The sequence below is a fragment of the Hemitrygon akajei genome, chromosome 6 (assembly GCF_048418815.1).
Source record: "Hemitrygon akajei chromosome 6, sHemAka1.3, whole genome shotgun sequence".
NCBI lineage: Eukaryota > Metazoa > Chordata > Chondrichthyes > Myliobatiformes > Dasyatidae > Hemitrygon > Hemitrygon akajei.
Window position 1 is genome coordinate 163,311,130 of NC_133129.1, and position 22,612 is coordinate 163,333,741.

Sequence of the window (22,612 nt, forward strand, 5' to 3'; positions counted from 1 at the left end):
CTTTTAAGTCAAAACTTGGATCTGGTTGCGCGGGTAACCAGACGGGAAACCAGCAAAGATGGACGTAGACAAATTTATAAAAAACCCGACTTCGGAGGCGCTAGAGGCTGCCACAAAGTCGGACTTGATAAATATTGCGAAAGGACTAAATCTCGCAGAGGTGAGGTTGTCAATGAAGAAGCGGGAGGTGCGGAGGGCCATAACTCAGTATTATATTGTGAAGAATGTGTTTTCGGCTAAGGTATTGGAAAATATCCCTGAAAAGGTACCAGCTAGTGGGATGGCTCAATTAGAGTTGGAGAAATTGAGGCTGGACGCAGAACAGAGGAAAAGGGAGTATGAGCTCCAGCTAAAGGAGTTAGAGGTGAAAAGGGAGAGGGAAAGAGCTGAAAAGGAGCAGGAAAGAGCTGAAAAGCAGAGGGAGCATGAAATTAAATTAAAACAGCTGGAAGCAGCTGAAAAGGAGAAGGAAAGATCCGAAAAAGAGAAGGAAAGAGCCGAAAAGGAGAGAGAGTATGAGGAGAAGGAGAAACAGAGGAAACATGAGCTGGACATAGAGAAGTTCAGGCAAGAGCGAAGAGCTCAAGGGCCAGACCGAGAGGAGAGATTTAATGTTAGTAGGGAGTTTAGGTTAGTACCTCCGTTCGAGGAGATGGATGTTGATAGTTATTTCTTGCATTTTGAAAAGGTGACAGTGAGTCAGAAGTGGCCCAGAGATCAGTGGGTGGCGTTGTTACAAAGTGTGTTAAAAGGGAAGGCACAACGAGCATATTCGGCGTTGTCTGTGGAAGAGGAGGAGCATGAGAATTACGAGAAAGTAAAGCAGGCCATTCTTCGGGCCTACGAATTGGTACTTGAGGCCTATAGACAAAAGTTCAGAAATTTAAAGAAAGTGTGGAATCAGACGTATGCAGAGTTTGCCTATGAGAAGGGTGTGCTCTTGGATCGCTGGTGTGCAGCAGAAATGGTGGAAGAGGATTTTCAGCATTTAAGGGAGTTAAATCTGATTGAGGAATTTAAAGGTTGTGTCTCGGATGATATCCGGATGTATTTGAATGAGAAGCCGAATAAGTCCATAATAGAATTTGCTAGGTTCGCAGATGAATATGCCCTAACCCACAAGACAAAGTTTTCCTCGAATAAGAGTTACCAGAAAGACCGTAGGAACGGTAGAGAAAGCCCGCCAGCTGAGGCAGAGATTCAGCCGGGAGCTAGTGGTAAAAATAAGGAGGAAGAAAGGCAAGACGGCAGGAGGGGTCCTGGCTTGACCTGTTTTAATTGTTATCGCATCTAAGGGCTTTGCTCCGAGGAAGGAGACAGGAAAAGGGAAAGCAGCAGTCCCTACAGGGTGTACTGTGTTGATCAGTAAATCGACGAGAAAGCCCCAGGTAGATAGAATACGAGAGGGGCATGAGAAGTTTATTGCAGACGGGACCGTGTCTGTGAAAGAGGGAGAAATCCCAGTTCCAGTGCGGATCTGGAGGGACACTGGAGCTGAGCAGTCATTGATTCGCAGTAAGGTACTAGATTTTGGTCCCGAGACTGGAGAGGTAGCTTTGAGAGGCATAGGAAAAGGGACAGAAGCTGTGCCTTTGCATAGGATCATTATAAATTGTGAGCTGGTATCTGGACCAGTTGAAATAGGGGTGCGATCAGAATTTCCGAGAACTGACGTAGACATCCTTCTGGGTAACGATTTAGCTGGTGGTGAGGTTTGGTCGGCCATGGAGCTGACGAGCCAGCCTGTAAGTGTTGAGGACCCACCCCTAGATTCCAAGATCTATCCCGCATGCGCAACCACTCGCAGCATGTCGAGAAAGGCAGCTGAGAAAGAGACCAGTTTAAATCCGGCCAGTATCGATTTGGCCGAGACGTTTTTACCAACCCTATACCAAGAGGAGTTAGAGGGTGGTAAAACGGAGAATAGGGAGGTGAAAGAGAGTAAAGGAGAGGAGGTAGACCTACCCTTAGCCAGGAGGAAATTTATAGAGGCACAGAGTAAAAATGAGAAACAGATAAGGCTGTTAGAAGGTCCAGGGTTGGACATGGATGATTTGTCTGGCTTGACAGAACTGTTTGAAGAAGTTGAAGAATTTAAATGTGTTCCCAATAATAAAATAAGGGCAGTCCTAGATAAAAAGGATGCCGTTATGTTGAAGGAGTCTGCTGGGTTGGCGGATGAGGTTGTTTCAGCCCGCAGGGTTGAGTTTACTCTGGAAGGGAGTTGCCCAGAGAGTAACTGGGAGGATCAGGGAAACTTAGAATTTGAAAAGGGGACGGGTATTGAAAGCCTGGAAGAGGCAGATGTCCCTTTTGAGTGTGTTCAAGATGTGGATGCACGTGGTACTGAACCTAGTAATGAAACTCAGGAAAAGTCTGAGGTATCTGATTCAGTTAAAAAGGAATGCAGTCCTTGTGGGTCAGATGGACTTGGTTCAGTGAAGAAAGGGTTAAGCTTGGTACTAGTGGGAAGTGAGAATTCCCAGTTGTTTGTGTTCGAAGGTGTGTTAAAAGTTAGTGAGGAGATAAAAGGTGGTGAGGTGAATATTATTATTGAAGGGAAAGGGAAAAGTGTAGTTCCTAAATTGAATGAAGAAAATTTAAAGTCTGGATTGGTGTCAGAAGCAGTAACCAGGCTGAAGGGACAATGGCTTGTTAACACGGTGCCTGCGAATCAATTACAGTTTGATTTGGAATGTAAAGGCGCTAATGTTATTCAAGGGTGTGCTGCGAAGAGGCAGAATTTGAAATGTTGCTTGGACAAAGAGGGATCACTTGCAGATATTAAACTGAAGACTAATAGAATGAAGGGTCCTGAAGATAAAACTAATGACTTGCTTAAAAATAAAGAATTGTGTGGACGTTCAGGAAATGGGCTACATTTGGAAAACATTGTTGATAAAATAACTCCTATGAAAGGAGCATGCAAAAGCCTATTCCACACTGGTACGCAAGCTAACCATGTGGGAGTTAACTGGAAAAGGGGCGAGGGTTGACGGGATGCCACTTTAATTAACAGGATCTGGTTTTAAGGGATTTTGACAAAGCACGTAAATAATAAAGACAACACCACGGAAGATTGACTGTTAAGTTTGAAAGTAAAATAAAGATTAGTATTTGCATGAACTTTTGTAGTATACACGAAAGCTAAGATCACAACTCTTTAGTTTTGTTTGGCTGAAGAAAAGGAATAAAAATAGGTGGTTATTAAATTGGAGTCTGATGCTACAGGAATTTATTAAGGTACAAGATATTAAGATATTAAAGGAAGTGACAATGTAATCGCTAACTGTTTAGATGCTGAATGGAATGTATAACTGTATTACTCTGTAGTGAAAAAAAACTCTTTTGTATTGTGTTAGATTCTGAAATTCTGTAAGACTCTGTATTAGTTAATTTCTACCTGTGGCAAAAATCCTTAGAAGGATGGGGGTGTTACGAATGTGGAGCAACTCTGAGGGGCCGAAGGGTACAAAGTCGCCCCCCCTCCTTTTTGAGAATCACAAGATCGCTATTATTTCGGGTCTGAGACCCAGGAAATGAGAGAGATACACATCATGTCAATAATGAGAGAGCGAGACGCAGGATCACAGCAAAGGCAGTTGCCATAGACAACGCAGAATACACAAGGTAGGGGGAATGCCTCCTAACAAAAGCGGAACGGAACCACTGAGTACTGCTATTGTCTCTTGGAAAAGGAATTGTGTATTGAGTACTGCACTATTCATTGAAACCCCTCAGGGGACAACCAGAGTGGTCTGGTTGAGGGATTGCATCATCCCAACCTGACTGACATCTGAGACCCCGTGAGTGAGGATAAAAGGAGGGTCTGGGGAAACACCCCTCAGACGCACCAGGAGAAACGCTAGAGATCCAGGGACAGCGTTTTATAGCAAAAGCCGGTGAGAGCTCGTGTGTGTCCTCCCTTGCCTGGGTGGCGGGCTCATCACGGAAGAACGGTTTAGCTAAAGGAGAGGTCACACTTGAACGGCCACACCAACGAGACACCGACGGACCGAAATCATAAAGGAAGGTTGGGAAAACCCGTAGCGGTAACTGTTCCCATTCTCCTAATCTCTCTCTCTCTCTCCAACAATTGCAGCACAGCGGCAGCCTGTGTGAACTGCAGCAAACTTTATACTTCCATCGGACAATTCATTATTCCCTAGACAACGATAGAGCTTATTTCTTATTGATTATTATTATACCCGCACTTTTAGGTTTAGTATTGACGACGTATATTATCTGTATATTTGCATTGATATGATTTTTGTGTATTTTTACTAATAAATACTGTTAAAAATAGTATCATCAGACTTCAACGGACGTCTCTATCTTTGCTGGTAAGTGTCCCAGTTACGGGGTTCGTAACACTGGTAAATCTCCTCTGTACCCTTTCCAATGCTTCTACACACTTCCTTTACTGAGGCAACCAGAACTGGACACAGTACTCCAAGTGTGGCCTAACCAGAGTTTTATAGAGCTGCATCATTACCTCGCGACTCTTAAACTCTATCCCTCGACTTTTGAAAGCTAACACCCCATAAGCTTTCTTTACCACCCTATCTACCTGTGAGGCAACTTTCAGGGATCTGCGGACATGTACCCCCAGATCCCTCTGCTCCTCCACACTACCAAGTATCCTGCCATTTACTTTGTACTCTGCCTTGGAGTTTGCCCTTCCAAAGTGTTATCATCTCACACTTCCCCAGGTTGAACTCCATCTGCCACTTCTCAGCCCACTTCTGCATTCTATCAATGTCTCTCTGAAACCTTCGACAATCCTGTACACTATCTACACCACCACCAACCTTTGTGTCGTCTGCAAACTTGCCAACCCACCCTTCTACCCCCACATCCAGGTCGTTAATAAAAATCACGAAAAGTAGAGATCCCAGAACAGATCCTTGTGGGACACCACTAGTCACAACCCTCCAATCCGAATGTACTCCCTCTACCACGACCCTCTGCTTTCTGCAGGCAAATCAATTCTGAATCCACCTGGCCAAACTTCACTAGATCCCATGCCTTCTGACTTTCTGAATAAGCCTACAATGTGGAACCTTGTCAAATCTATGTCGATCTCATAGCTACTGTATGTTTCAGTACCGTATCTTGCTATTAACTTAGTCAATTCTAGTTTCTCTCTGCATCCAAACGTCTTGATTTTATGAGAATCAATTTTCCAAATAGCTTATGATTTCAGCTGTAAATTAGGGCAGGATAGAAAGCATAAATTTGGTTGTGTTTTTTTTTCAGCAAAGGCTGATATACTATGCATAAACTGCAGCTTCTGTTTTGTCCTTTTCCAGCCACAAGACAGGGCACTTTTTCCAGTGTGCCAGATCCAAAAAGCTACAACATACAGAAAATATCTTGCCTCCTTAAATGCTAATGTAGGAAACTGCAGGTATAATTTCAAAAGATTGTGGAGTGGCCATAGTTTGAGTGAGACAGGGTTAGAGTGGTATCGAGGCTTTGGTGAAGAGAGGTGAAGGCTCTGATGAGGCTCCTGTCAGGTTACCCTTTCTTTTATTATTAGTGCCTAGTTAGATTAGAAAGAATGAATTCTATGTCTGTGATGTACTCCTTATAAAAGACGTGGGCAATCTGGGAGACCTCCTGTCTCCCTGACTGCTATGTCTGAGAGAAGTGCATCTGGATGCAGCTTCTTATAGACAATGTTAGGGAGTTGGATGACCTTCAGGAGAATGAGATGGTGACAGATAGGGGCTACAGGGAGGTAATCACACCTAAGTTGTAGGAGGCAGGTAGCTGGATGATTGTCAGGAGAGGGAACGGCAACAGGCAGACAGAGGATCCCTATGGCCATTCACCTCAATAACAAATATAACACGTTGGATCCTGTTGGGGGGGGGGGGGGGGAGGGGGGGAACCTACCGGGGAAAACTGCAATGACCAGGTCTCTGGCACAAAGTCTGACTCCGGGGCTCAGAAGGGAAGGGGAAGAAGACGAGAGCAGTGATGACAAGGGATTCAATAGTTAGAGGAACAGACAGGAGATTCTATGGATGTGAAAGAGACTCTGCAGATGTTATGTTTCTTCCCACATACCAGGGTAAGGGAAGTCTCTGATCAGGTCTACAGCTTCTTAAGGATGAGCAGCCAGAAAGCAAAGTATATATTGATAACAACACCATAGTTAGAACAAGGAATGAGGTCCTTAAGAAGGAATATAAGGAACTAGGTAGGAAGGTGAAAAGTGGGACCACAAAAGGTAGTAAATCTGTGGATTGCTACCTGTGCCATCCACCAATGAGGGTAAGAATAGGGATGATATGGCAGTTGAATGTGTGGCTGAAGAATTAGTGCAGAGGTCAGAGTTTAAAATTAGTGGATTAGTGTGAACTCTTCTGGGGAAGCTATTACCTGTACAAAAGGGACCAGCTACACCTGAACTCAAAGGGGCCAATCACCTTGTGAGGAGGTTTGCTAGAGCTGTTAGGGAGGGCTTAACCTAGTTTGGTAGGGGATGGAAACCAGAGTGATAGGTCAGAGGATAGGACAGTTGGTGTAGAGTTAGATGCAGCATGTTGTGAGGCTGTGAAGGAGTTTAGGTAGCAGATAGGGCATACATGCAGTCAGCGGGATGAGTTGAAGTATGTCCATTTTAATACAAGTAGTATCAGGAACAAGGACGATGAACTTAAAAGCATGCATCAGTACATGGAACAACAACATTGTGACTACTAAAGAAGCCTGCTTGTCATAGGGGCGGGAATAGCTGCTTCAAAAAGGGTCAGGGAGGAAGGTAATACAGGATGGAGAGTGGCATTGCTAATCAGGGACAGTATTGTAGTTTCAGAAAGGGAGGATGTCATGGAGAGATCATCTACTGAGTCAGTATGGATAAAAGTCAGAAACTGAAAGGAAGCAATCGCTCAATGGGGAGTATTCTATAGACAACAACAACAGAGACAGAGGATCAGATTGGAAGGCAGATTTTGGAAAGGTTACAAATAGTAGGGTTGTCATGGATAACTGCAACTTCCCTAATATTGATTGGCACCTCCTTAACTCAAAAGGTGCCGATGAAATGAAGTCTGTTACATGTGTGAGGATAAATTCCTAATAAGTATGTAGACTAGAGGAGAGGCCACACTGGATCTGGTACCAGGCAATGAACTTGGTCAGGTTCATTCATCCATGATCTCTCAGTGGGTGAGCACTTTGGAGATCCCCTGACCTTTACCACAAACTTGGACAAGGATAGGAGCAGATGGTATAGCAAAATATTTAATTTGAAAAGTACAAATTATGATGCTATTAGGCAGGAACTTAAAAGTGTAATTTGGGAATAGATGTAAAATGCCTTATTGATAAATCTGATTGCTTCTTTAACAACCTACTAAACTTAGGAGAATGATGCTCATCCCAAGAATTTTGACATCAGTCTGATATCAAGATAGAAGTTCAAAAAACGACAAGCGTAAATAGGTTAGATAGCCAAAGTTTTTCCCCAACCCCTCCCTCCCCCGGATGAAAATATCAAACACTAGGTGGCATAGCTCTGAAGTGAGAGACAAAAAAATTTAAAGTGTTTTTAAAACTATATGGAGTGGTGGGTGCCTTAAACATGTTGCTGGGGAAGAAGTGGAAGCAGATAATGGAGGGATATGGATAGTGTTCAGACAGATGGGTTTAGTATGGGTTGGCTTCTTGGTCACATCATTGGCCAAAAGGCAACAGGTATTCACAACACAGACACGAGACTGCAATTGTGCATCTTCAAGATTTGGAAAGCAATGAAGATGAGATGTATTCCATTCTAAATATTTCATAATGTCATTTTTTTTGTAATTAGAACTTTCATCTGGACAAAAGCTGTAAAGCAGATGTGGAATGGTACTGCACTATAGCAAGGTCAGCCTACAAATTGCACTCAAATTTCTGAAGTGTGCCTTGAACTCAAAACTTTAGTATTTGAAAGTCAGTGAGCCATGGCTGGGCAACTGAGGAACTACCATCCATTGAACAATTCTTTGCCTTGAAGTAGAATTATATGCTAATGGATACTGATGGCGCAATTTTGTTTTTATGTCCCCTTTTATCGTCATCTCGGTCTTTTATTCACAAACCAGATTCCAAGCTTTATTCCTCATGCACGTTGCAATTTAAACATTTTCATGTTTCTTGTCTGAGGTCATCTTCCCCCACTTTCCACCTCCAACTGCTTTGCTACTTTGCTGGATTAGTTAATCTCTTTCAATTGTGATATGTAACTTTCTGCCCATACAAATACTAGCAATGCTCGCTTGAAGCAGATTAAGAGGTTAACCAAATGGTTTCGATGTGGCTTATATTCGGTGAGGGGGAAAGAGGTCATTCTCCCTGTGTTAGATTCGAGACATTTTATCCACACAAGTACACATTCCCAGGCCAGAGAGACTGAAGTGGTGCCAACATCTGACTGCTAAAAAAAAAAGGCAGAACAACCTCCAAATATTGAATGTGGGAAATAATTCAAGTTGGCACAAACATGCATTTCTCCTCTTCCTTTCATGGCCTCTCTGACACAATCCAATATACTTAATAGGTGAGTAGAGATAGAAGTTTTTGTAGCAGTGCCAGTAGAAATCATTGCCAACTTAAAGTTATGAATTATATTTAAAATAATTAGTTTAATAAATGTCCTTAAATGTATAAACACATACCTGTAATATTTGTGGGTAACTGAAGACCTGATTTTTGTGGCACCGTTTCCGTGTGGAAGAGACACCTTCTGACAAATTTGTACACTTATCAAGGATTAGGAGAGCATCTTTATGTTCTGCCTCTATTGCCTCCAGTTCAGAACGGTATTCTGAATGGATAGCAGTTTGTGCCGACAAGATAAAATACATCCGGTAACTGAAAGACATTTTAAAATAGTCTTATTGTTTACATTCTTTTAATTTACATTGCAGGCATTTATTCTATAGCCTTAGAGCTTTGTGCAACCTAGTACCAATTTCACTAATGTCAGTTTTATTCCTTTCCATTACATATTTAGTGAATTGTAATACTCTACGTAGATTCACCAGAACTAAATTTACTTTGCGGTGTGTTACGTACCCGTGGGTATCTTGTATTTGTCACGTGACAGTGGTGTTGAAGATATGCTGGACCTAAGGCAGTGGTCTTGTGATGGTGGAGTGACGTTATTTTCCCACCAGTAGAGGTCATGTGACAGTTTTTTTTTTACACAGGGTATAAAAGGAGGACCCCTCCCTGTGAGGAGGGGTAGTTCGTTGCTGGATTTTCCATTTTGACTCCATGCCACTGCGTGGTCTAATATTATGATGCAGTTTGGTTGAAAGGTGGAGTTTTATTTAATGCCTAAAGTTTAAAAAGTCATTTCCGGCAGTTTCTTTATAATACTGCCCGTTAAAAATCAGTGGAGAGTGAAGATTGGAGTTCGGAAGCTAAAAGATCGAGGAAAGTCGACTTCGATGGTGAAACAGGTTCGACCTTGTTTGATCCTCATTCGGAAGGAATTCGTTGGCTGTGCCCATGTTAACCCCTGCAAATAATAGCAGAAAGGGTTGGGTACAGTTTTGAAAAGGAAAGGTCAGTGCCTTTAAGCCATTTCATTTTCATCTTCGTAAATTCTCCAGGAAAAGTACAGTTCGACTGGGAACCGCAGCAACACGACGTGAAAGAGAATTTAAATCGTCTAAAAAGTCTCTCCTTTAATGAACTGTAAGCATTTTGAACTTTTGCAGTCCTACTTTGAAGAACTGTTTTTGCAACATCGCTTTAAGAACTGTTTTTGCTTTATTCCTTTAAGAACTGTTTACGCTGCCGTACAGCAGCTGATTTCCGGTTACGTTAGTTGTTTGTTTACTTTTGGGGGTTTGTTTTTCAGTGTTTAACAAATGTTTTATTTGTTATAAAAAAAAACCTGCCTCACTTGTATATTTATTGTTGCTGAATCCGTAACAGGTACAGAAGTAGTTACCTTCATAATACTTTAAGAATAACATGATGTGAAAAGAAATTTTAATGGATCAGCAAATAAAAGCATGGCATAGATGCATGAGAAAGCTGCCCATCAAACATGGGGTCATGTATCCAACATTAACAAAATAATTGACTTACAACAGCAAATCCAGTAGCATATTAGTTGATTCTTACCCAGGCATCTTCTCAGGTAGTTTGACATCTGCTGACAGTGGACTAAAAACTGGAATACTGACATCATAACCTTGTCGATAGGTCCATGTGGAAAAACCTCCACCAGCAAGAAGGGCCCTTAAAATAGATAAATAAAAATTATGATAATCTCCAAAATATACTATTCTAAAAATAGCTCAAGGACAGACAAGCAAAGGTGCCTAAGTAAATTGGCCAATTTTAGGATCATTTTTGCTTTGTACACTTGCATAAACAAATCTGCAAAAGTACACTGTTAAAACCAGAACTATCATTTACAACAAATAAATGTTAGTTTGTTAAGCAAATAAAATTCACACCAACCAAAAATATATGAGATAACATCTCTGACACACAATGAAACCCGTTCAAACCATTTGCTGTGTAGTTTTGTAAAATGTTTGTGGCCCGAAGAAAGGAATTTTTTTTTAAAGCATCACCTACCACATCTTCCGTTCTCTTGATTCCTCCCTTTTTCATAGTTTGGCACAATCAAGCTTAAAGAATTACAACTGTATACTACACTTATTGAGAGGGATAAACAATCTAAATTGTTACTCTTCTCCATAGATGCTGCCTGATCTGCTGAGTTCCTCCAGCATTTTGTGTTAGTTATTTCAAGACTTCTAGCACCTGCAAAATCTCATTTATGTATAATAGACTTCCATGCTTTTCCACAAGTTCTTCAAAAAGTAACTCCAAAAATGCTATACCAGCTGGCTTTATGGCAGGTTGTACTTGTAAAATTTGTTAAGATATTTCACTGTTGTACCTAAATGCAATATGCTGTTCCTGATCATATATTTATAAATAAAAATAATGCTTTTTAAGGCACATAGATCAGAAGCTTCTGCATTGAATATACCCCTTATAATCAATACTGTTTAAATTATTGAAGTTTTATATATCAAACTCTACTTTGCAACAAAGACTTGAATCAGCTATGCCTGGGATTTGCTATATTGCAGTCAGAAAACAAGGCAACCACGATACCTCATAATTTTGCTGCAGCAAGCGATGTCAAATCCAAAACAGAAAGGGCATAAGAATTAAATATAGAGAAGGCAAAAGATTAAATATAGATCTTGCACTGAAAATGAAAGACTGCTAATGCTTTGCATTGGACAAAAATAAAAGCTGAACAAACATAATTCAAGTCCCAGCAGAACAACAGGCTAAAAGAGCTAATGCCATGAAAGTTTACTGATTCTGTACTTAAGTTAAATGTATTCTTCTGGTACATTGGAACAAATTAAATCATTTCGAGAATACAGTACATTTCAGATACATAAAGCTATGCAGCCTTGGGCACAAATATATAGCTAGGGTGTCTAAACCTTTTGCACAGTACTGTAATTTTATATATTGTATCGCACTGTAATGCTGCTGCAAAAAAAAATTCCATGACACATGTGAGAGATGACAAACCTGATCCTTGTCCTCACCTACCACCCCACCAGCCTCTGGATCCAACATATTATCCTCCGCAACTTCCGCCACCTTCAACAGGACCATACCACCAAGCACATCTTTCCCTCCCTACCCCTCTCAGCTTTTCACAGGGAGCGTTCCCTCCGCGACTACCTGGTCGTCATGTCCCTTCCTACAGAACTCCCACCTGGCACTTATCCCTGCAAGCGCAAATACTACACCTGTCCCCACACCTCCCCCCTTACCACCATTCCGGGCCCCAGACAGTCCTTCCAGGTGAGGCAACACTTCACCTGCGAGTCTGCTGGAGTCGTCTATTGCATCCGGTGCTCCCGGTGCAGCCTTCTCTACATCGGCGAGACCCAACGCAGATTGGGGAACCGCTTCGTTGAGCACCTCCGCTCCGTCTGTCACAATAGACAGGATCTCCCGGTTGCCACCCACTTCAACTCTGCCTCTCATTCCCATTCGGATATGTCCATACATGGCCTCCTCTACTGCCATGATGAGGCCAAACTCAGGTTGGAGGAGCAACACCTCATCTACCGTCTGGGTAGCCTCCAGCCTGGTGGTATGAACACTGAATTCTCCAATTTCTGGTAATTCCCTCCCCCTCCCCCATCCCTCTCTGCCTCTCTCCCCTTTCAACTTTCTGCTTCTTTATCTCTACAGTTATTTCATGCTTATCCCCTCCCCCCCTTATCCTTCCTCTGATTGGTTCTCCACCTGGCGCCTCTAGGCCCTACCCCCTCCCCTATCTCTATTACTGGGCTTCGGCCCTCTCTTCCCTCCCATTCCTGATGAAGGGCCTCGGCCCGAAACGTTGGCTACTCTTTTCTCATGGATGCTGCCCGACCTGCTGAGTTCTTCCAGCATTGTGTACGTATTCTTTGATCCACAGCATCTGCAGTTGTATTTTTGTGTTTTAAACCTGATCCTGATATGGGTCTCTGTTTTGGACTGAGAGTGGGAAGGGGGCAGGGAGGGGGGAGAGAACAGGAAGCATGAGAGACACATTCTGTCCTGATCAATAAACCATTTTATTTGGAATAAAATCCCTTCTCTGTCCTGCCACCTATCCTACAGCCCTCATGCAGTGCTCCACAATTGCCATTCCCAACATCTTTTGCTCCCACCTAATTTATAAACTTGCTCTCCACTCCACATTAATAAATCCAATACTATACAAAAGTCTTAGGCAACCGAGCAATATATATGTGCCTAAGGTACTGTACCTTGAAAACAAGGGCACCTAGTAGTGTTAGTGATAAACTGCACCATCTTCTTCATGGTAGATAGCTTCTAAACATCTACATCAAATGTCTTACTTAGTTCATACAAATTTCACTCTAATGCTCTGGGAATTTAATTGACTCAATACTTTGAGAGAAAGACTAAAATATTACTTCGTTCCCATCAAAATATAATATCCCAAATTTTAGCTGATCATGCATAATTCCTTGGCAAAAGACTACAACTCTGAGTGTCAGCAGATTTTTAAACAGCTACCATGCAGGAAATACATGCTGGTTTGATCATTTCTACAAACTAATAGGAATCAACATAAGAACAAAGAAACAAAAAGGAACACCAGGAGGCTACTTGACCACCTCAATCCTGCTCAGCCACTAACTACACCTCACTTCTTCCTAATTTCTTCTTTGCCAGGTCCCTGTGGCCTCAGTTCCCTAATCTTTCTAAAACTGATTTACCATCAGATTTCTGAACGGACAATGAACCCACGTATACCACCTCACTACTCTTTCATTTTTTGCACTACTTTCTTTTCTTTTTAAATCTTTTTATTGATTTTTAGAACATAACATAAGTAAAATATAGTACAAAAAAACATTTGAGAGTACACAATAGATTCATTAATAATCAATTATATATTATCAATGTAAAAAGTCTCCCAAACTTATAATATTAATATGAAGAATTTAAGACAAAAAGCACAAAAAAAAACCCCCAAAAAGAAGAAGAAAAAAAAACAATATATAAAAAAAAACTAACATGGGCAATTGTATAATGTTAAGTACACACAGCAGTGCCAATGACTCCGAACCTCCATTTATACAATTCAGGATGGTAGCAATAAGGTTCAGGATCAGACCATTTAACTCACATGAAAATGTTGAATAAATGGTCTCCAAGTTTCCTCAAATTTAACTGAGGAGTTAAAGACCACACTTCTAATTTTTTCTAAACTCAAACAGGAAATGGTTTGAGAGAGCCACTGAAATACAGTTGGAGGATTAATTTCTTTCCAGTTCAATAAAATAGATCTTCTAGCCAATAGTGTAGCAAATGCAAGCACTACTTAATTATATACAGGTGTCCCCATCCCGCTTTACAAATGTCCGCTTTATGCCACTTCGCTTTTACAAAAGACCTACATTAGTAACCTGTTTTCGTATTACAAAGAGGATTTTCGCTTTTATGAAAATTTTTCCCATATAAATTAATGGTTCTTCGCTTTATGCCATTTAGGCATAAGAAAGGTTTCATAGGAACACTCTACCTTTGTGGGGGGGGGGGGGGGAGGAGAGAGAGACACCTGTATATTCTTATTGTCATTTGCAGTTTAATTATGTATTGAAATGTACTGCTACCACAAAACAACAAATTTCATGACATATGGCAGTGATATTAAACCTGATTCAGATCTTTTTTTTTAAAAAAAACAAGAATCTCACCTCCCCCACCCCCCAGAGTGTAAAGTTCTGGAAATTAATCACTCTCTCAAAAAAAAGCAAATCATTTTACATCAATATAATTAAGGGCCTTAGATAATCAGCACAATGGGTTAATTTCATTCTAGATTTTTATTTGAAGCAAATGCAGCTATTATCCAAAATATGATATGTTTATATCTAGATCGCAATATAGTTAATCTGGCATGATGCAGGGAAGGAAGTATCTTGCTTCACAAACAACAGAATTCATGAGCTGGTGACAAAAGCAAGAATAGCAGCAACTGTAGACAGAATACATTTTCTTTTCCTCCCAGCACCTTGTCTCAAGGGTATTGACTCATGAGGGAAGAATGAAAGCTGAAACGTCTTGGTACATCGTCTGATTTGTGGCTTTTCCAATGTTTATGCTTAATTGCGGTTTTAATTCTGCACTAATCTTATGATATAATATTGTGCAGCCTTTACTAATGCAAAGCTGTGATTGGTTGCAGCAAGTTTTCTTTAAATCTCAGAGCTTCTAAAGCATTTTTGAGCCAATTTGTTTTCCTTGTAAGAGAATCCAACTACTCTATTACTCAGCAGACGAGAAATTGAATTAAATTGCAAGTGCCATTGCTTGACTTTTCACCCATTTAATAGGTATTGTGGTTATTACACACTAAAGTTATTCCTTTTATGTCCATCTGAAGATGCACACATATTTAAGAAAGAAAATTATTAGCAGATGCGTGCAGTACAAAATTTCTTACAGACTTGTTTTGTGGTGTATCCATACACATTGAAAATTACCATGACTTCTAGGAACTACATGGTATATATTTACTCTATAGCAATCCTTTTGTCTCCAAGACCATTGATTTCAGCGATAATCATAAGAAAAAAAAATCTGAACTTGAGGAATAGTCATATTGACACTGAAAAACTTATGATTAACATGCTGATCCAGTTTACAACAACCAAATAAGAATGCACTTAATTGAACGTCATGACATTGGAAGTTTATAAATGAAAGAACATAGTATGTTTCAGAACCTCTATAGCAGGTCAACATAATCAGGTCAATTATTCCACAACCAAAACTAACAAGAGCACAATCATATGATCACCTTTTCTTGATCTTGTCATCTTCAATTACCTGAAGAGCAAATATATGCGTGACAGGAAAAGGCCTGCAGAGCTTATGGCCAAAATAGTACTGGATTGCCAGACATCAAAACTTGTATTTCAATATGGTGCAGTGCTGACATGGCGAAATATTAAAAAAGGAAATGCCCTAGTTACAGGTCAAATAATAGGCGGCACAGTAGTGTAGTGGTTAGCACGATGCTATCACAGCTTGGGGCACAGGTTGGAGGTTGCTTCCAGTGCTCTCTATAAGGAGTTTGTACATTCTCCGTGACCACCTGGCTTTCCTCCAGGTGCTCCGGTTTCCTCCCAGTCCAAAGATGTCCCAGTTAGTCATTGTAAGTTGCCCTGTGATTAGGCTAGTGTTAAATAGCTGGGCTGCTGAATGCCGCAGCTCATTGGGCCAAAGGGGCCTGCTCCACGCTGTACTGCATCTCTAAAGAAAAAAAATAATAAAGTACTTCTATATTACAACAACGACCAGACTTCAAAAGGTGGTTTGAGATGTTGAACAGCAATACATTAACAGAAGTTTACCTCTGTGAGAAGAGCACTGGAATGTGTGACTGAATGCACAATTCCAAATGTAAAAAAATTGACTATTTCATCAAAAAGATTCAGTTCAACGTTCTTCAAATAGGAGCATCTTTGAGAAAACCAGAAGCAGAAAAGACACAGGTGTGTTTTGAACTTCCTTAATTTAATGTAAAATGAAATGAAACCTTTTTGCTTGCAGTCAACTGTTAACTCATCAAGGCTGAACTCAGCAATGAACTCCGCCCCCACGAGGAAATGATTATAATGTCCTATCTGTAGAAAAATGCAGTTTAACACAAATGAATTGAATTGACTTTATTTTTTTTACAAACTTCACATACATGAGCAAAAATTTTTACGTTACATCTCCATCTAATTGTGCAATGTGTAATAATTTATAATAAATAGTATGTACAACAGGACAGTCAATATAGCATAGAAATATAATTGTATCAGCATAAATTAATCAGTTTGATGGCCTGGAGGAAGAAGCTGTCCCAGAACCTATTAGTCTTGGCTTTTTGCTGCGGTACTGTTTCCCAGATGGTAGCAGCTGAAGTTTGTGGTTGGGGTTACTCAGGTCCCTGAAGATACTTCAGTCCCTTTTTACGCACCTGTCTCTGTAAATGTCCTGAATAGTGGGAAGTTCACATTTACAGATGTGCTGGGCTGTCCACACCACTCTCTGCAGAGTCCTGCGATTGAGGGAAGTACAGTTCCTATACCAGGCAGTGATACAGCCAGTCAGGATGTTCTCAATTGTGCCCCTGTAGACAGTACTTTAGGATTTGGGGAATCATGCCAAACTTCTTCAACTGTATGAGGTGGAAGAGGCACTGTTGTGCTTTTTTCACCATACAGCCGGTATGTTCCTACCACGTGAGAACCTCTGTGATGTGTATGCTGAGGGACTTAGAGCTGTTCACCCTCTCAACCCCAGATCTATTTATGTCAGTAGGGGCTACCCTGTCTCCATTCCTCCTGTAATCCACAACCAGTTCCTTTGTTTTTGTGACATTGAGGGAAGAGGTTGTTCTCTTGACATCACTGTGTCAGGGTGATGACTTCTTCTCTGTAGGCTGCCTCATTATTATTTGAGATAAGGTCATTCAATGCAGTATCATCAGCAAATTTAATTAGCAGACTAGAGCTGTGGGTGGCTACACAGTCATGGGTATACAGACAGTAATGGAGGGGGCTTAGGGCACAGCCCTGAGGGGCTCCTGTGTTGAGAGTCAAAGGGGCAGAGGTGAGGGAGCCCACTCTTACCACCTGCCAGCGATCTGATAGGAAGTCCAGGATCCAGCTGCGCGAGACAGGGTTAAGGCTGAGGTCTCTGAACTTCTTGTCAAGCCTGGTGGGAATTATGGTGTTAGATGTTGAACTGTAGTCCAAGAACAGCATTCGCACATAAGCATCCTTCTTCTGCAGATGTGTAAGGACCCTGACACAATGTATAGAGCTGTGGCTATTGTGTCATCTATTGATCGGTTATATCAGTAGGCAAATTGTAAGGGGTCCAGGGTGGGTGGTGGCACGCTGCAGATGTAGTCCTTGACCAGCTTCTCAAAGCATTTGCTTATTATTGAGATGAATGTGACAGGATGCCAGTCATTCAGACATGTTACCTTGGTCTTTTTAGGTAGAGGAACAATGGTGGATGTTTTGAAGGAGGAGGGCACTCTACACTGGGAGGGGGACAGATTAAAAATGTCTGTAAACACACCTGCCAGTTATGCCGCGCACATCCCGAGTACCCGTCCTGGGATGCCGTCCGGTCCTGCAGCCTTGCGACTGTCCACTCATTTGAAACACCAGTGAATTTCAGCTTCAGAGATAACCAAGATGCAGGTCACTTCGGCAGCTCTTCTTGGGGGCTCAGTGTTGGCGACATTGAACCGAGAGTAAAAAACATTTAGCTCATCCGGAAGAGGGGCACTGATGTTTGCAACACCACTGCGCTTAGCTTTTAAGTCTGCAATGGTGTGCAGATCTTGCCATAAGCTGCATGTGTTGTTGGTGGAGAGTTGCGTCTGGATCTTGTCCCTGTATTGTCGTTTTGCTGCCTTGATGACTGCACAGATCGTAGCTCCATTTCTTGAGTTCCTATTGGTTACTGGCAATGTAAGCTGTCTTGCGCAGTAAGTGCAGCTCACATGGAACTGTTGATCCAAGGTTTCTGACAACATTCTCGCTAAAATGCTAATCATAAATGCACAACAAAATCTTCCCGCTTCACATTTTAACCTCTCTTACCCTCAAGAAAAAGATATTGACTAATTCTTTTGGTAAATAAAGCTTTTTCCCCACTGTGGTAGTATAACAGTATTTAAACTTGTAGATTTAGGTTTTTGTTTTCCATACTAGGTTGCTGAACCATGACATGATACCCATCACATTTAGCACTTGAGTAAACTGACTTTACAACTGTTCATCTCTGTAATTTGATTGAAAAGCTGAGGAAAATTGAACTAAAAAAGTAGCTCAAATCAGGTGCAGACACAGAAAATAAAAGACATGAGCAAAATGAATGTATAGTTATCTTGGTATCTTGAAACACAAGAATGAACCAAAGTCAAGAACATATACAGCACAGAACACACTTTAGTGCACCACATCTATGCCGACCATTGACAAAGACACAAATCCCCTCATCCACACAAATCTCATTTATCTAAATGAAACTCTTATCCTCTATTCTTGCTTATGCAAGTGCCTGTCTAAATGCCTTTTAAATATAGTGATTATATCTGACATCACCTACTTTGGCAGTGAGTTCCAGATATCAAACACTTTCTGTGTCTAAGTTTATTTTTCAAAGCTCCTCCAAAACTCCATGAGAAAATGATCGAGAACACCCCCCCCCCCCCCCCACCTACCTACCTACAGGTGCTGGATATCCAGAGCAACACAAGATCACAAGACAAAGGAGAAGTAGGCCATTCGGCCCATCAAGTCTGCTCCGCCACTCCACCATGAGCTAAACTATTCTCCCCTCTAGTTCCAATTTCTGGCTTTTTTCCCTATATCCCTCGATACCCTGACTAATCAGATACCTGACAATCTCCTCCTTAAAAACCCTCAATGATTGGGCCTCCACAGCTGAATGTGGCAACGAATTCCATAAATCCACGACTCTCTGGCTAAAAAAATTTCTTCTCATCTCTGTTTTAAATGGGTACCCTCTAATTCTAAGACTGTGACCTCTTGTCCTGGACTCATCCACCAAGGGAAACAGCCTTTCCACATCTACTCTGTCCAACCTTTTCAAAATTTGAAATGTTTCTATGAGATTCCCCATCATTCTTCTATACTCTAAAGAATACAATCCAAGAGCCGATAAACGCTCCTCATATGTTAGTCCCTGCATTCCAACACAAATTGCTGGAGGAAGCCAGCAGGTCCTAATGAAAGTTCTCAGCCTGATATGTCAAATGTTTATTAATTTCCACAGATACTGCCTGATCTGCTGAGTTCCTCCAGCATTTTGTTCCTGTTTCTACTTCAGACAATATCCTGGTGGATTTCTCTGCACTATCTTTAGTGCATCCACGACCTTCATTCAGTGTGACACCAGAACTACAGACAATACTTCAAGTGCAGCCTAACCAGTGTTCTGTAAAGTTGCAGCATTACATCCCAATTTTTATATTCTTTGACCCGACCAATGAAGGCAAGCAAGCCATATGCCGTATTGCTGCCTAAGCAATACATGTAGTCACCTTCTGGAACTATGACTTGAGGCTCAGAGCCTTTCTGTTCATCCAAACCATTTTGCATTATCATTTTCTGTGTGTGCCCCACTGTTATCTGACTTACCAAAATGCAACAGCTCAAACTTATGGGGAATTAGTTGCATCTGTGAACATTTCTTCCAACTTTCCAACTCTGATCCATATTCTGCTGGAGCTTTAGACAAATTACTATTTACAACACAATCAACTTTCATTTCATCTATAAAGTGACTCATCATACTGAAGTTCACATCCAAGTCATTAATATACATCATAGACAAAGGTCCCAGCACCAGTCCCTGATGTGTGCTACTGACTTTCCAATCAGAAAAGAATCCTTATATCACTTCCCTCTGCATCTCATCAGCAAGCCTATTTAGAATCCAATCAGGCAGCTCACCTTGAACCCAATGTTCCTTCACAAAGAACACACCATGTGGAAGGGTATCAAACACCTCCATAGAGAAATCTACATTGCCTTCAATCTTCTTAGTTACCTTCACAAAAACATAAGATTAGGAAGGCAAGACTCTCCCACAGAAAGACATGCTGACAATCCCTGATCAGCTCCTGCCTTTTCAGCTGTATATAAATACCAGCCCTTGGGAATTTCTCCAGTGATTTCACTACCACTGACACAAGGCTCATCAGCTCGTTGTTACCCAGATTATCCCTTCTCCTCTAGCTGTTCTCTAGTTTTCTGGCACTTCATCTATGGCTAAAAAGAATGCAAAAACCATCTCAGGGCCGCAACCATCTGCTCCCTTGCTTCCCATAACAACCTGAGATAGAACTCATCTACCTCTACGGATTTATAATCTCTAATGTATCCCACGACAACTGACACATTCTCTTTCTTAATAATGACCATTTCCAAACTGTCCACAAACTTACTATCTTTCATGTCCTCCCTTCCTGAATAACAAATAAAATTATTCATTCAGGCCTTCACCCATATTACCTATCTCCTATAAATCTACTCTTTCCTTAGTAGGAAAAGGTATTTCCTAGTCCCTTTAGCACTCCAAAATCTCCCATGTTCTCTGCCACACACTCAATATTTCTCAAAGAGACCCCCCTTAATCTCAGTTGCCCAAATCTGTCATGTTTCATTTTCTTGACCACACTTTTTGAGAATCTTTGTCACCCAAGATTCCCTAATCTTGCTAGCTTTTCTTTAACCCTTACCAAAACATGCTGGGCCAGAACTCTCTTTTGAAAGACTCTTATCTTGTTGGCTGTCAGTTCTGATCCCAGCCTACTTTCACCAAGTCCTCTCTTGCAATTTTAGAATTTAAACTTGTGAACCAACCTCACCCCATTCTGTTACTATCATGAAGCTTAAAATAATGGTGGCTGTTCCAAAGTTGTTCTTTCACCCTCCCCTGCAAACCCCACCCCCCATACCTCCATGACTAAGAGATGTGGCATTTGGAATAGGGCTATATTGTCTCTAAACACTTCTGGATATACAGTGAATCCCAGTTTATTGGGACACATCAGGACCAGTACATTTTGGCCCAATTAAGCTGCTGCCCCAATTAGCTGGTTTCATGGAAATAAGTAAAAAAGGTATTAAAAAGAGGGTAAGCTACTATTTAACAAATTATATATTTAAATGAAATACAGAACAAATTAGAACACTACCAATACTACTACTGTACTATAAAACTGTATTAGTTCCCAATAGTTATCAGTGAAGGAATTCATCCAGTGTACATTGCTGTGTTCTTTCAAATGACTTTAAATAAACAAAAATCAGTGCATACACCTGGCCTGATTTGGAATAATCATCATTTTCATTGTAATAATCAAGATCATTATCGATACTTTCAAATTCTTCGCAGTTCCGAACTTAAGTTTCCTTTTCACCCCCAGCCATTTCTGGTATCTCCAAGCCCACATGCTTGAAACAGCAGTGAACAAAACAGTTCTGAATTGTCTTACTGCTTATTTCTTGCCAACTATCAATGACAAATTGTACTGCCCATATGACTTTTTGAATTGGTGTCCATTGGCTCAAATGGGTAACATAAGCAACTGACACTACTTATAAACCATTTGCTGTAAGCACGGCCACATTAGTGCACGCAATTTACACTAGCTAGAAAGTGTTTGATAATAGTCTCCTGTCCCAATTAAGTGACATAGCATCACAGTTGACATGGACAACATGGCCCAAGTGGTCCCAGTTTTGTGCTGTACAATTCTATAACTCAGAATATCTGGCCATTCTTAACCCAAAAGGCAACATCAACTCCACCCACACACTTCTAAAAGAACATATTCTAAATTTCAACTTTACAGTACATTTTAAAAGGCATAGTTATCACCTTGGACAATGGTACAATTAATTTGCTTTATTTGTTTAATTTTACCTGATTAGAAAGAACACTATGCATTATCTTGGTGGGAGGGAGGAATGCGTTCCATTTTTGCGCCTTTAAAATGGAAATTTTTTAAGTACTGAAGCTATTGGGAATAGGGAAGCTGCAGCTAGGCATCAGGCTCATATTCCTAAGTCCCACAGCAGAATGCACAGTGGCCTTTTGACAGTTCTCTACCCAAAGGCATTTGAACTATTTTTAATTTTCTCTGAATTGTTTCTAATGTCTCATTATAGAGAAAAAAAGAAAATGGAAATGAAAATAAATATAACTGGCCTCTCGACTCAACACTTCGACGCTGTGCCACTGGACTCAGTGGGAAATCAAGCAGCACAGGAGGTGAACTGTGTTTGCAGAATTCGGAATTGACTGCTCCACAATGAGAATAAAGCCAATGATTTTCATCAATCAATTCTAAAGAGAATTTATCCCAATATGATGCAGATACCAAAATATCATGCCTTAGGAGCCGTATGATTGGGCTAGTAAAACAAAATCCGCCATTGCTGTAGATAAATTGATTAAGTAGTACTTCAAAAAAGCTAAT

General features: G+C 41.0%; 1 protein-coding gene across 5 annotated transcripts in view; it reads right to left on the reverse strand.

Annotated features, from left to right (window-relative positions):
- ext2 (exostosin glycosyltransferase 2) overlaps positions 1-22,612 on the reverse strand; it is a 155,360-nt gene that overhangs the window by 107,457 nt on the left and 25,291 nt on the right. For all 5 annotated transcript variants that reach the window (XM_073049688.1, XM_073049691.1, XM_073049689.1 and 2 more), the window contains 2 exons: positions 10,138-10,254; positions 8,676-8,871 (listed from right to left, as the gene is read on the reverse strand). In XM_073049688.1, coding sequence (XP_072905789.1) covers positions 8,676-8,871; positions 10,138-10,254 — 313 coding nt within the window. The remainder of the gene's footprint in view (positions 1-8,675; positions 8,872-10,137; positions 10,255-22,612) is intronic.